A 12,760-nucleotide genomic window follows, 5' to 3' on the forward strand; every position below is an offset into this window, starting at 1 on the left:
ACCCACGTTCTCGCTCAACAATGGATTCGCCAATGGCGCTTCGGCCTCACAATGGATTCAGCCAATCCGCTACGACGTAAACACGGAAACGATCACCGACACGGTTACGCAGGACATTAGACGTAAGCTGGAGTCTACGAGGGAACCAGTCTTTCAAACGTAAGTTTACATTTATATGTATGTTTGTATTTTATTATTCTATAGCCGCCGTAAACGTTACATCTAGGTTGTTAACTTTTTTTCTCATCCGGATGTCACATTACGTTACGCGCAGAGCGAGCGAACGCTCCGAGCCAAAAGCGTGTTGGAGCAACAATATAGCAGTCAGTGGTCGTGCAAGCATGACAACTAATTATAGTTTATTACTGGTATTTAACGACTGATACAGACTTATTATAGACAAAGTGTAATTATACAGTATAATTGTGAATATTGTGTATACATATATATGTATTGATATGATTACATGTGTAAACACCATGTCTAAATACATGACAACATGTTATCAGTGTAGTTTGCTTAATTAACAGTTGCTGCGTCTGTGTTACTGCACTCATATGTATGCACTTGTTCAGCATACCATGGTTATGGCTATATTTAGCTATTATTATTATTTACATGTTATCTTTAGCACAACACCAAAGAGCCACAAGGCCATGAGCGATAAGGAGTGGATGGCAAGGACCAGCTGAAGGCAGAAGAAGTGGCACACTCTCTATCAGAAGGTACAGTATAACAAAATAATTACCTATTGGATATTAGTGTCACTAGAATGCCACGCACTTGTTTACACATATGAAAAATGATCCTGCAGATAATGTCAATCAGACGTAGTACACTGAGTGACTCACTCCAGGCTAAATATCATTTCTTACCATTATTATTGTTCATCTTGCATTGCATGTCTGTTACAATGCTGTTATGCTGTTACAATCTTCTGCTGTTGTTCCACAGTATGTGGCCTCAGACTCCGCACCAGCAGCACCAGTACCACCAGCACCACCAGCACCAGCTCCTCTAGCTGCTATTCCACAGTCTGTGACCTGAAACTGTTGTTGGATGCCCGTTTTGATATCTAATATCAAAACGGGCGAAGCATCAGCCTCAGCACCAGCAGCAGCATCAGCAGCACCAGCACAAGCTCCTCTAGCTGCTATTCCGGTCTGTGGCCTCAGACTTAGCGCTAAATGTGTCAATGGTATATATATTTTTTAGTAATTTAAATTTAGAATGAATTATTGTGTATGTGCTGCATCTTCAAATTAACTCTGGTTCTTCTTTCAGTTTGCTAAATCATGCTTTGCTGGGTCAAAGTCTGCCTCACTAAAGCCACAATTAGTGGCTAGGAGGACCCCCAGCCCTTCTCCTCCGTTTATATCCTCTGTGAGGAACCCAGCGGCCCTGCTCCTCCTCCTCCTCTTCTTCCTCCTCCTCTTCCATCCTATGTGAGGACACCCAGCCCAGCTGGAAACTACAGCATTGCAGAAGATGCTGTGAGTACTGTGCAGCTTACTGTATTGGTCTTGCTTTATTATAAGTCATTTGTTGTGTAGCCTTTATTTATGAATAAACCTAATTATTATTTGTTGTTGTCGTCTTCCAGACAGGGTGAGCCAGGAGGAGTTCAGCTAGCTGCTGCTGGGACTGCAGTTCCATTCTGGTTGCCAAGTGAAATGAGAAAGACCCTCCCTGTGCAGGAACAGAGGTGGATTTCAAACACCCTCTTTCCCTCCGGCAAACTGCAACCAGATTTGAAGCTGTGGTACGAGCTCCCTGTCCCGGCCCTCATCTACCATTAGACACCAACACCCGACCGCTTTTGAGTCGGCTGGACACAGGGAGGTTCAAGTCCCCTAAAATAAGCAGGACTTCACTCCAGGGTTGGATAGTGTCAAGAGGGACAGCCTTACCACCACTGGCCCACTTGCACAGTGGCCTGATTGCTGCCGCCTGATAGAGACGATATTCATCAGGCTGTGTCTCATACATCGTAGTCCCAAGAAGAAGGGGGCTGGGACGGTGCCCCCTTATAGTCATCCTCGATGACTATAGAAAAGTCAGGCAGTGCATTCTGGACAACGGGAGAGTTATGCAGCAGACCACCTTGCAGCTGGTGGACGTGAGCCATACCACTCACACAATAAAGGGTGAAGAAGCAGGACAATTCAGAGGTCATACAAGGGCTAAATATGCCGAGTCACATGTCCCTGGCAGATCACCCTATTATTTGTGCCACTCACCCACCAGCATCAACACCCACTGTCGGACAGGCAAAATTAAAGAGGAAGTCGGAGCGGCAGCAACCTTTCCTTTCTCCCATCCCATGCCACAAGGCAGTTGTTCCCCGCTTCACCCTCGGTCCCTCAGAGGGTTACTCCTGGTCCTGCTCCTGCTCCTGCCCGCAGAAAGCTTACGAGAAAAGTGCTACACAACACATGCAAAAAATGCGGGCAGTTCAGGACTGCAGAGACTGGGCACAGTCAGTACAAGGGGGTAATTTACTGCCCCTCAGTAGACACTGTTTCAAAGGAGCAGTGGATGGAGAACAGGCGAAAAGAAGTACCGGTAACTCTTTCGTTGATTATCCATATGACACTGGACATTACTCTTGTATATAGTTGTCTAATATGTTTATTTTATTATTGTGTGTGGTGTTATATTGTTGTATTATATGTGATTTTATATTATATTATACTTTAGAGACTGGTGTTTTTATATCTTGTCCTCATTTATTTAAATAAAACTTTGCTTTTCTCATACGTTTTGTTTTCAAACTCTTGTCTTCATGTGACTAATGACTGTCCAATACTCGGATTGGAGTAAAAGGTACAATATTGTTAGACGACTGTGACCAATTTTCATCACATTTACCCAGGGCCACAGTTACTCTTTTCAAATTAGAAATATAATAGAATTACAATTTATATATCAATACTATCTCAGTCGAATAGATGCAGTTTTATTATGAATATCATAAATCTCAATCCTGCCGGGGTCGGGATTTGAACCCGTGCATTTTTTCCTCCCCCTTCTCCCCCTTCTCCCCCTTCTCCCCCTTCTCCCCCTTCTCCCCCTTCTCCCCCTTCTCCCCCTTCTCCCCCTTCTCCCCCTTTCCTTTTTTCTCCCCCCTCTCCCTTGACAGACTATTCTTCCCCAGCTTTTGGCGCAGCGCCTTAGACCGCTCGCCATCCTGACTTAAAACACTGTTTTGAAGAAAAGTTGTATACACACATGCTACTACTCTTAATATATCGTTGTTTGTGTATTTATACTATAGACTATCTGTTAGCCAGAAGATAGGGTCATGTTGCTCAGAAGCAACGGGCTCAATTCTAAACACAGCTCTTTTGCTCTCTCTGCTGGTGTTTTAGCTGTACTGCAACCTCTGCCTGTGGTTGCTAATTGTCAGACTCTGACTCAAATGTTGCACACAACCTAAATATTAGAGTGTGATATATAAGCATTCAGACTCTGCTGATGAAGGCAAAATATGTTGTTTCAACCAGGATCAGTGTGCTAAAGACATTTTAAACTCCAACTCTTTGACTGACCGTATACATCTTCTTATGTAGATTAACTTTCTCTGTACGTTTTAAAATCATGTTGCAGATAGACAACCCATCGAGACAGTAATAACATCAAGTGCATACTGGTGAAAATATATATTTTATTTATTGAAAGCATGCTAGTATTTGTCATATCAGCCTGAACACAAAATTATTCTCAAGAATCATAATCATATTAGGATTAAATTATTTTTAAATAATTGGTTTCTTCCAAATTATGAAACACAACATAAAACATAAACTTTTCTTGAACTTAGGCACTTTTATTCTTTATTTTTTTATCCTTTATTTTAATAGTATGCAAAACAAAGCACACTGTTTAAACCACTGGGGTGGTTGTTATTTCATTATAAGGGACTAACAATCGGCTGTAGAGTTGATCAGGAGAAGATAACAAAGATGGAAGGAAACTTGTTAAACTTGGCAATGCAATCAAGTAAGAAATAAAGACATGAAATGGTACAGAGTAACATAAACAAAAAGCAAATCATTCTGTGTTTACATTATTTGCCGTTTAGAGGCGTCACCTGTAAAGTCAAACATTTTATAATCTGACGCATAGTGGCTTTAAGGTAAATAAACACTGTGCGGTATTTCTTAGTGGATAAGGTCACAATCATCCTGGAAGACACATCTACTGTTTAAAGTTACTGTGAGGAACTTTTAGCTGATTATGAAACAGCCTCAATTTAATACTGATGATTTTGTGACAGAATCAGATGAAATAATCGCTGGGCCTTCAGCATCAACCAACCCACCGCGGAGTCGTGTCCCAGTCAGCTCAGAGGTTTTCAATAAGTAATAGTATGTATAGGGACGGATTTCTTGTGGACAATCACGGTGGCGACTCCCTTCACGTCCTTCAGTCTGTCAGAGTCAAAGTCCACAAGGAGCTTCTTGATCCCCGGCCTCGTGGGTGAGAACGACAGCCTGACAGACACCTTCTGGCCGGGAAATATATCCCCACTGAAAGAAAGAGAGAGAGAGAGAGAGAGAGAGAGAGAGAGAGATGAATGCTTGAGTTTTTTTTATAGTTTTGATCCGTCGCCATTGCTACATGAAAAGTATTTTGAGGGTCATCCTCAATGGAGCATGAATGACATTCAAAGCAATGGCTGCTTAATAGTTTATTTAAACTAGTTTATTTAAAAGTTATCGTACAACATGACTCACTGCTAGCTCGGCTACAAAAACTAGTTCATGAATTGAAAATACTCATTTCTGATCCATTGTGCTTCTGGACTTCTAACATACTTCAATGTTTTTGGAGACCAGGCTGACAGTTTGTGTCAGTCTAGGCCTCATTTTACAATTAATGTTGGATGCTTAGATCTTCAAACCAGAAGACGACTTCACACATTTATTACCAGACAGGTGCTGGAGGAGAGAGAGAAATACAGATCAAAAGTTGTAACCAAAATCCTGCGCGTTGTCTAACTTGCAGTACATTTATTTGCGAGGTTTCGGTAACCGACATTCATCAGGCAAACATTGCAAATAAAGTGTACCTTTAGTACACAGTTTGTTTGAAAGGATAATTAGATATAACCACTTTCTTTGATTCTAGTGTGTGTGTGTGTGTGTGTGTGTATGTGTAGTGATGTTATATAAGGCCTCTCAATTCTTTGCACATGCGTTACAGTGAAGCTGGCTGACTCAGTACTCACTTAACAAGGATCTCAGTGGCTGACAGTAGGCCGGCCCCTTCCACAGTGAACACGCCACCCTTCAGAGGAACTGGCAGAGGATTGGTGAAGGAGATGAGGGCTGTTAATTTTTCCCATGCAAAAGCCTTCCCAGGCACCTGGAAAATATTATTACAGTGTATAGGACATCACAGTTTCTGATCTAGAAACACAAAACATCAAACCAGGAGCTAAATGTAGACCCTGGGTTCTTCAGTCAAATTGCAGGCCAGGTTCTTGAGTTTCTAAAATGGTTACTGGGCTCCAAGAAAAGTTCAGAAATCCAAGGAGATTTCAGTTGACTGCGAAGACGCCCTCATGTGGTTATAAACAGAAACTTCAACCATGTGTGGTCACGCGGAAGAACATTTTGAAAGCTAACATTAAGATATTAGATATCAAAACGGGCGAAGAATGTGGTGATTTTAAAATTACATATTCATTTTTCCCATGACAGGGTTGAATCTGTTGAAACATCCAAGAATGATTTGTGAGATTTTTCTCATGCAGTTACATCTCATATATGAAACTCTTACGTATATCTTGTTATAACTGAGACATGCACACTTAAATTGTTCATAGTTTAATTCTCATCAGTCTTCTACCTTTCACATTACACAAGCACATAACACCTTATAAATGCTTTCATGGCCCAACTATGACCTCTGGGCATGCTCAGTGTGGATTCACCTGTACGAGGAGTTCAGGCATGCTCAGGTTGATGTTGACCTCCGTCATGATGGGCTCTCTCTCTCCTGGAGCCTGTAAGAGGGCTTTCACCCTGATCGTATGATGTTCAGAGACACACCCGGCGTAGTCGGCATAGTGCAGACGCAGCACTTCCTTGTAGGCTGAACACACACGCAGACAGTATTAAAAGGGAAGATTGCACATCATGCTACGACAAAATAAGAGCGAGAAAAAGAGTGCAAGACACAGTATCACTATGGTTTTAGTGTGCGTCTGCACCAGAGACTTTCTCTGTATATTTGGGCTACTAACCTTTGTGAGCTGGCACTATCACACTGATTGTTTGTCTCTTGCACTCCCCCCGGTGGACGGAATTGTAAGTCACAGCGGTGACCAGCATGGTTATCTGAGCATGAGCCTCTCTGCCTCCTTCATTCTCCACCTGCCAAAAGAATGGATTCATGACTGGATGAACGGATCGGCCGCTGGATGTGATCACTCTGATGATCCCACAATGTCCATAAATTAGGACAGAATATATTATTTTATCATTTCATCCATCCATTCATTCAGCTACAGTCTGACGACATACCACAACAATCACATCAAAGTCTGTCCCAAATACAGGCTTAGCATGCTTGATTGACAGCTTCAGTTGTCCTGGTTCTGCGTTCTCATATGTCGGCTCCGTGACCCGGCGCCCCGCCTTCTGATACACCTCCCTCTCCATCTTGGAGCCTGTGGAGAAAAGGTCGGTCAATGCCAACTGATCCTAAGCATGAGCCTAAACTGATGACTCTGAGCAGATGTTTCACAAGTTAAACTGTGGAAGTTACAGGAAGCCTGGAGATTCAGAGCGTCCATCAGTTTCATGATTTCTCTTGAATCACAAGTCTTTCAGAAGAATAAACTGTGGTATCTTACACCTTGTCGGTGAATGCTGTATACTGAATGTGATTATAGTCAATAAGATACTGATAGTTTATCAGTATGGCTGCTGTATAGTTCTGCAATTTCTGATGATATCCTATCTACTCCTGTGTGAGACCTTCCGACTAACCCTCAGGATATTTGTAGTGTAGAGTGACATCTTCTCTCTGGTTGCCGTAAACACTTTTGGTGCTGATATTCCTCCCCACACTGGCCTGATCCATTTTGATCTGTAACAATAACAACAATCCTCTTTAGCACTATTCTTTTTTGTTGTTGGAATGTCTTGTCTTTAAAAAGTGCAGATGTTTTTTATCTTGAGCACATGTGAGAGTGAATCAAAACAAAAAGAAAGATCACCTTTCGCCGTTGGCCATCGCGTTGGACGACCCAGTGGATGATGTCAGCGTTCACCTCGGCAAATATGAACGGAGCGTCGTACTTTACCCCCAGATTTCCCTCTTTGATGGCCGTCACTGGACACGGGCCGCAACAAAACTCACCTAAAGAGTAGAAGTACATTTTTCTTCAAACCACTTCCATGAGTTATTTTTTAAAGATGGTATTTCAATTTGATTTTCAGCCTGATGGGAAACACCAACCAGCTGTGGGACCAACAATATGGGAACGCAGAAAGCTAGCAATGACAATCCTGGGAACAGTTTAAAGCAATGAAAAACAACTATAATCAGGTAGGATGTACATTATTTAGTTTTCAATGTGGACACAGTGAGACATGTCTTGTAAACCCGTGGATAGACAAGGAGGAGAGAGAGAGGTGAATAACAGAGATTCTAGGTTAAGAATGAGGAACGTACCATCACTCAGTTCTTGAGGGGTCGGGTCCAAAACCTGCCAGCCGTCATTTCCTTTGGGAAGATCTCCTCTACTCATCCAGGACTCGACCCAGCAGTGAAAGTTCCTAAATTTGTGAGGAGAGGAATGGAGGAGATAATTCATTACCTGAGATGATGTAACGTCCACTAAATCTTATTCATAATCTGTGTGTGTGTGTGGTCCTACCAGCTGCTCTCTGCGTTGTTTCTTTCATCAATTCTCTCCAGTCTTTCATTCAGCACGATGTCGATGGCGAGGTTTCCATCGACATCATGGGCTGAAGCAAAGTTGGTTATGAGGCGTGTTGGGATTCCCAGACAGCGCAGCACTGTGAAGATAACATAGATCAGACTGGGTCACACTTTATGGAAGCTGCGTGTGCCAGCTCCTGGCTGCAGCTTTGAAATCCCCATACAGAGGAGCTAATTCACAAATGGTTTGTGCAGCTTCTGTGGCTGCTAAACCCGCACAAACCTGAGACTCAAGTAAATATGCAATTCTAGCATCTCGGTGCTCCTGTGCTTTTTGCACATATTTAAATGAGATAATATGAATACGTTTCTTTATGAATTCAGGGTGGTGTTGTCTAACTCCTGTGCAAATAAGTGTATTTCCCCAAAATATTCCTTTAAAAACATGCCTTATACAGTCAGTAGCACTCATGGGGATAGTTGAGTCATGCGGCAGTGAAACATGTGGAAGCCTCACCTGTGCAGGCGACGGCAGCAAACACCCAGCACTGGCCATATTTGACCGCCCTGACCCCCTTCTTGCTCCACTGCTGGAGGATCGGCACGCTGCCGGACCATTTGTACGGCGGGACTCCATCAGTGTACGGCTCCACCCAGCGACCGGTCAACACACCCCTGTCACCGTTAGAGTTCAGCTGGACGGGTGGAGACAACATGTTGAGGAGACATCTTAAAAGCTGTGTATCATGTATCACGGCATGAAGCAAATGTTTGAATAGGTACGATTTTGATGTATCTGCCAGACAATATGTGTTTAGGATTGTATGCAGGGATCATTGAACACGCTTTTTATGAACTGTATATTAGTTGGATCAGTTAAGTATCATATGGGTTCCCACTCAGACAATTAAATGTATTTTATTGTACTGTTGTAGCAGAGAGTAAAAGAGATCGTCACCATCGCGGTGATCATCCTGCTGACATAGACGGGGTCCGATCTGAGCTTGATGTCCGTCTCTGAGTTTTTCAGGGCATCCTTGGAGTTGTCCAGGACTTCAAAACAGATGTCCATCACATAGTCCTCAAACTGAGAGACAGAGAGCCACAGTGAGACGGAGAGAAAACACGAGAGATGAGCAAAGAAACACAATGTTGGTATAGTTGAACAGGAAAGGCTTCTCAACCTGTTTTTAAAAACAGATTTCAAGTGACATTTGTATCCCATTGGTTAGTCTGTGTCTTACACCACCTCCATTTACACCTTCTCTCTGTTTGTCTTCCTCTGTGCCGTTCCAGCGCACAGTGAAGGGACAAGCCCTTGTTTGTGTGGTTTGGTTACATTCTCTCACCTCCCGTCCAGAAGTTTCTTCCGTCCAACAAACAGCTTTCCTGCGCCAGCTGAAGCCTCAGAGTCTCAGCTGTCACACTGCTGTGACAATTCACACAGGCCAACTACTGGCCTGACAGACACAGACGCACAACCCTTCACGCAATGTGTGTGTTTAAGTGTGTTTGTGTATGTGAGAGAGAGAAAGAGAGAACGCTATACTTGTCCAAAACTCCAGGAAATACTCCAAATGTTATCCCAGGACCCCATGAAAATGACTCCATCTTCATTCATAACATACTCCTGAAGCAGACTCTGATCAGGGAGGTACACCACATCATCTGGGAAAGACACACATATTAGACACTCTTTAGAGTGACACAGGAAACAGAAGCATCAAAAAACAACATCAATTTGCAATATGAATTATTTCATTATTATCATAGCGTTTGAGGGCTCAGTCGGGTTTAAACGCGGTGATGGAGATCTGTCATACGGTTTATGTCTTTGTCACCAAACAGGCGAAGGGATGTTTTTGGTTCTGCTGGCTGATTCAAGACACATGTTTGATTGTGACACTGAGTACAAACTAAAAATGTCAGGAACTGCACGGTGACGTTGAAAAGCTGTAGTGTGTGGATGTGAAGTTTTACCTTTGCACCACGGGTTAAAGAGCAGGTGGAACCTAATTTTGTCGGTCTTCTCTAAAATGAGTCCGTCAGGGGACATCATCAACACAGCCAGGTGGTACTGGCCGATGATAGCATCCGGTGGACTGTGCAGAGTCAGCAGCATTTCATCCTGCGCTCCCTGCTGGTTGAACCACCACTTGTCGCCGGCCCCGCGTTCCTTCTGAACCTTGATCACCACCTCGTCTGTCTTACCTGAAGAAATATAAAAACACTGATATGGTTCATGACACGGATTGTCGTACCATAAATTCAGCTTCCTGCTGTTTATCTGAGCCAGAATCACAACATATTGCATTTGTGGTCTGCGTAGAACAAGTGAGGGAAATAAACTTTGTCACCGTTAATGAAATGGAGGATTCGGGTCAATAACAATTGTTGTTTACAGACTAATCCTGTAGTTTGGTTCTAAGACTGACTAACTTCTAACCTAACTACATTTGTTCGCTACTCTTTTTTTAATGGGCCTCAGGATATCTAGCAACACACAAGTTGTCATAAAGTAGTTATAATTATTAAGGAAGGCTGCTGATACACTGTTCCAACTGTCCCAACTGACTAGCAACTAACAAGTAACAAGTCAATAACAAGCCTGTGTAGCCAAAACCTGATGTAGCTAATTCCTCTGTGTCATAGAGCTTCATTGTCCCCCCAAGAAATATAAAAAAACGTCATTGAGCTATTCATTATTAGAAACACAGGCACAGAACAGAGACAGCTGCTCTATAACGTATTTTTGATACATATATTTTACTTGCAAGTGATAAAGAACAGGCTATATATTCCCAGCGTAGAAGTGTTGGTAATAGCTTTATGTCTGAAATGTCTTTAATGTTCATGTTCATCAGGATTTTAGTGTTGGGAATCAATAAGAAGCTCCTCCCACTTTGCTGTATGACATGGTAGTGAATCTGCTAAAAGTTACTAGTTATTCGAAGTCGGAGAATGATGGAAGAGAATAATACACACCGGTCCGGAGGCTATACTGCTGCAAGAAGGATTGAATTGACTGAGGCGTCAAGATCTGATGAGTTCAAATGGATATTTACTTACTTACTTAATTACTTACATACTTACTGCATGAGAGTTTTTGTTTAGAACTTATTTTTGTCTTGCTAGTGTACACCATTTATTTAGTAAATGTTGAATAGTTTACATTGGACTAGCATCAGAAGCCCATCAAGCCAAGGCTGTGCTCACCAAGGTGCAGAACCAGCTCCAGGTGGTGTCTCGGAGGCAGAGTGTCAGAGCACTGCACCGTTATGGAGAACGGTTGACCCCTGCGGACAATCAGGCGCTCCCTATCGATCTCCCTGGTGCGGTGAGCCAAGTTGTTTTCACGACTTCTCAGATTCACATCCATAATCAAACCTAAAAGAGACAAAGTTCAATAATCAATACACTCTGTTGGTTGTCGGCTGTCCGGTTGCTAAATAAAATATTGGCAGCGATAGAAGAGTTTCACCTCAGCTCTGATCGTACTCAGTTGACAGAGAGTTGCATTGTGGTTGAATGTGATGACTAAGTTGTCGCCTTTCATACATGTGTTATAATAGTTGGACATTTTGGGAAATACTCATTCACTTTCTTGATAAGAGTTGGATGAGAAGGTCATTACAACACACTGCAGTACACAATATGAAGGAGCAGAGTTAGGCTTAAAGACTGGAAAAAAAGGGAGGAATCAGCAAGCCTAATAACATCTACCTACAAACATCTTTACAGCTCACTGATGTTTGTTTAAACCGTACAAATAACTAGGTGTCAAACAAAGGTTTATGTGACAAATGTTTAGCTTTTTCCATCCCAAGCTCGGGGACTTCCTGTAGTCTTGCTGTCACCTTGACGTTGCCAGGAAACTAGTGGAGACCCCAATGGATCCTGTTATTAGTGAGGTTTAAAGGCCTAGGTAGGTAGGTGTTGTTACCCGTTGACAGAGACAGTGTAGTTGTATCCCTGTTTGCAGTTTAATGCTAACCTAAGCTAACTGTTTATATTTAAAGCTCAGACATTAAAACATCGACTCATCTACCTCCCGCTAAAAAGTGAATAAGTATATTTCCCAAAATGTAGAATTTTCCTTCAAAGTAAAATCAATAAATGTGCTAACCTGGGGAAACTAAATGTGTTTAAACTATAAATGTACCTTGATCAATGTACTGCAGATTGGTAGTATGCCAAAAGCAAACATAATAATAATAATATATTTAATATTTTCTTTTAAATGTAGCATCCTTTTGCCCTCGGATCCCCGTCTTAGCCAGACTTGTAGTTGCTGCAGGAACTAGGATGGGTCATATCTCACCCGAGTGTCGAGTCATGCATCAGCACATTTTTCACACACATAATAATCGCCCATAACATTTGTAATACGGACTGCAGAGAGAGTGGGAGCAAGATATCTAGACAAAAAACACTAACAATAGATACATAGAATGGTAAATAGATAGTATCACTTACCCCTCATGTTTGCCATAGCTTCTCCTTTACACGTCTATTAAAATGTTGCTCCAGTGTACTCAGGTGTCGTTCCAATCTTCTTTTCTGTGTCCATCCCAGTCTTGTATTTATACACACAAGACTGTCCCTCCCACCTCTCTGACACACACTCACCCTAAAATACTCACTTTCTCCACCCCATCTCCCCTCTGTGACCTCTGACATCACTTACCAAAAACCTACAGTCCTCTTTGTGTGTGTGTGTGTGTGCATCACTGAGTGTGTTTGCGGTGTGTGAGTGATAATTTAAAGTCCAGGTACATGCACAGATATTTTGAGGGGCGGTTGCTCTAATTTGAAAAAAGGCCTCCAGCAAATGCTACTACGAAAAGATGTTTTGAATTAT

The 12,760-nt window shown here is 42.4% G+C and overlaps 1 protein-coding gene and 1 long non-coding RNA gene across 2 annotated transcripts; one reads left to right on the forward strand and one right to left on the reverse strand.

The window, feature by feature from the left end:
* The first annotated feature begins 27 nt into the window (after window positions 1-27).
* Window positions 28-2,758, forward strand: LOC117732312. The gene is made up of 5 exons (XR_004609588.1): window positions 28-159; window positions 632-725; window positions 955-1,198; window positions 1,285-1,493; window positions 1,604-2,758. It is a non-coding gene; the product is annotated as an uncharacterized LOC117732312 (long non-coding RNA).
* Window positions 2,759-3,647: 889 nt separating this feature from the next.
* Window positions 3,648-12,506, reverse strand: tgm2l (transglutaminase 2, like). The gene is made up of 15 exons (XM_034535975.1): window positions 12,376-12,506; window positions 11,116-11,286; window positions 9,880-10,110; window positions 9,449-9,567; window positions 8,858-8,986; window positions 8,417-8,594; window positions 7,895-8,036; window positions 7,690-7,793; window positions 7,232-7,374; window positions 7,002-7,101; window positions 6,534-6,679; window positions 6,254-6,383; window positions 5,942-6,102; window positions 5,234-5,370; window positions 3,648-4,532 (listed from the first exon to the last, which is right to left on the reverse strand). The coding sequence occupies exons 1-15, from the start codon at window positions 12,389-12,391 to the stop codon at window positions 4,358-4,360; spliced, it is 2,082 nt and encodes a 693-aa protein (XP_034391866.1). The 5' UTR covers window positions 12,392-12,506; the 3' UTR covers window positions 3,648-4,357.
* Between the last annotated feature and the right edge of the window lie 254 nt (window positions 12,507-12,760).

The sequence above is a fragment of the Cyclopterus lumpus genome, chromosome 6, assembly GCF_009769545.1.
Source record: "Cyclopterus lumpus isolate fCycLum1 chromosome 6, fCycLum1.pri, whole genome shotgun sequence".
In the NCBI taxonomy this organism is placed as follows: domain Eukaryota; kingdom Metazoa; phylum Chordata; class Actinopteri; order Perciformes; family Cyclopteridae; genus Cyclopterus; species Cyclopterus lumpus.

Coding starts and splice junctions, on each gene's coding strand:
- tgm2l (XM_034535975.1), bottom strand. Junction 10,111..11,115: donor GGAGCTGGTTCTGCACCTTG/GTGAGCACAGCC, acceptor ATATTTCTTCAG/GTAAGACAGACGAGGTGGTG. Junction 4,533..5,233: donor GCCACTGAGATCCTTGTTAA/GTGAGTACTGAG, acceptor TCTTTCTTTCAG/TGGGGATATATTTCCCGGCC.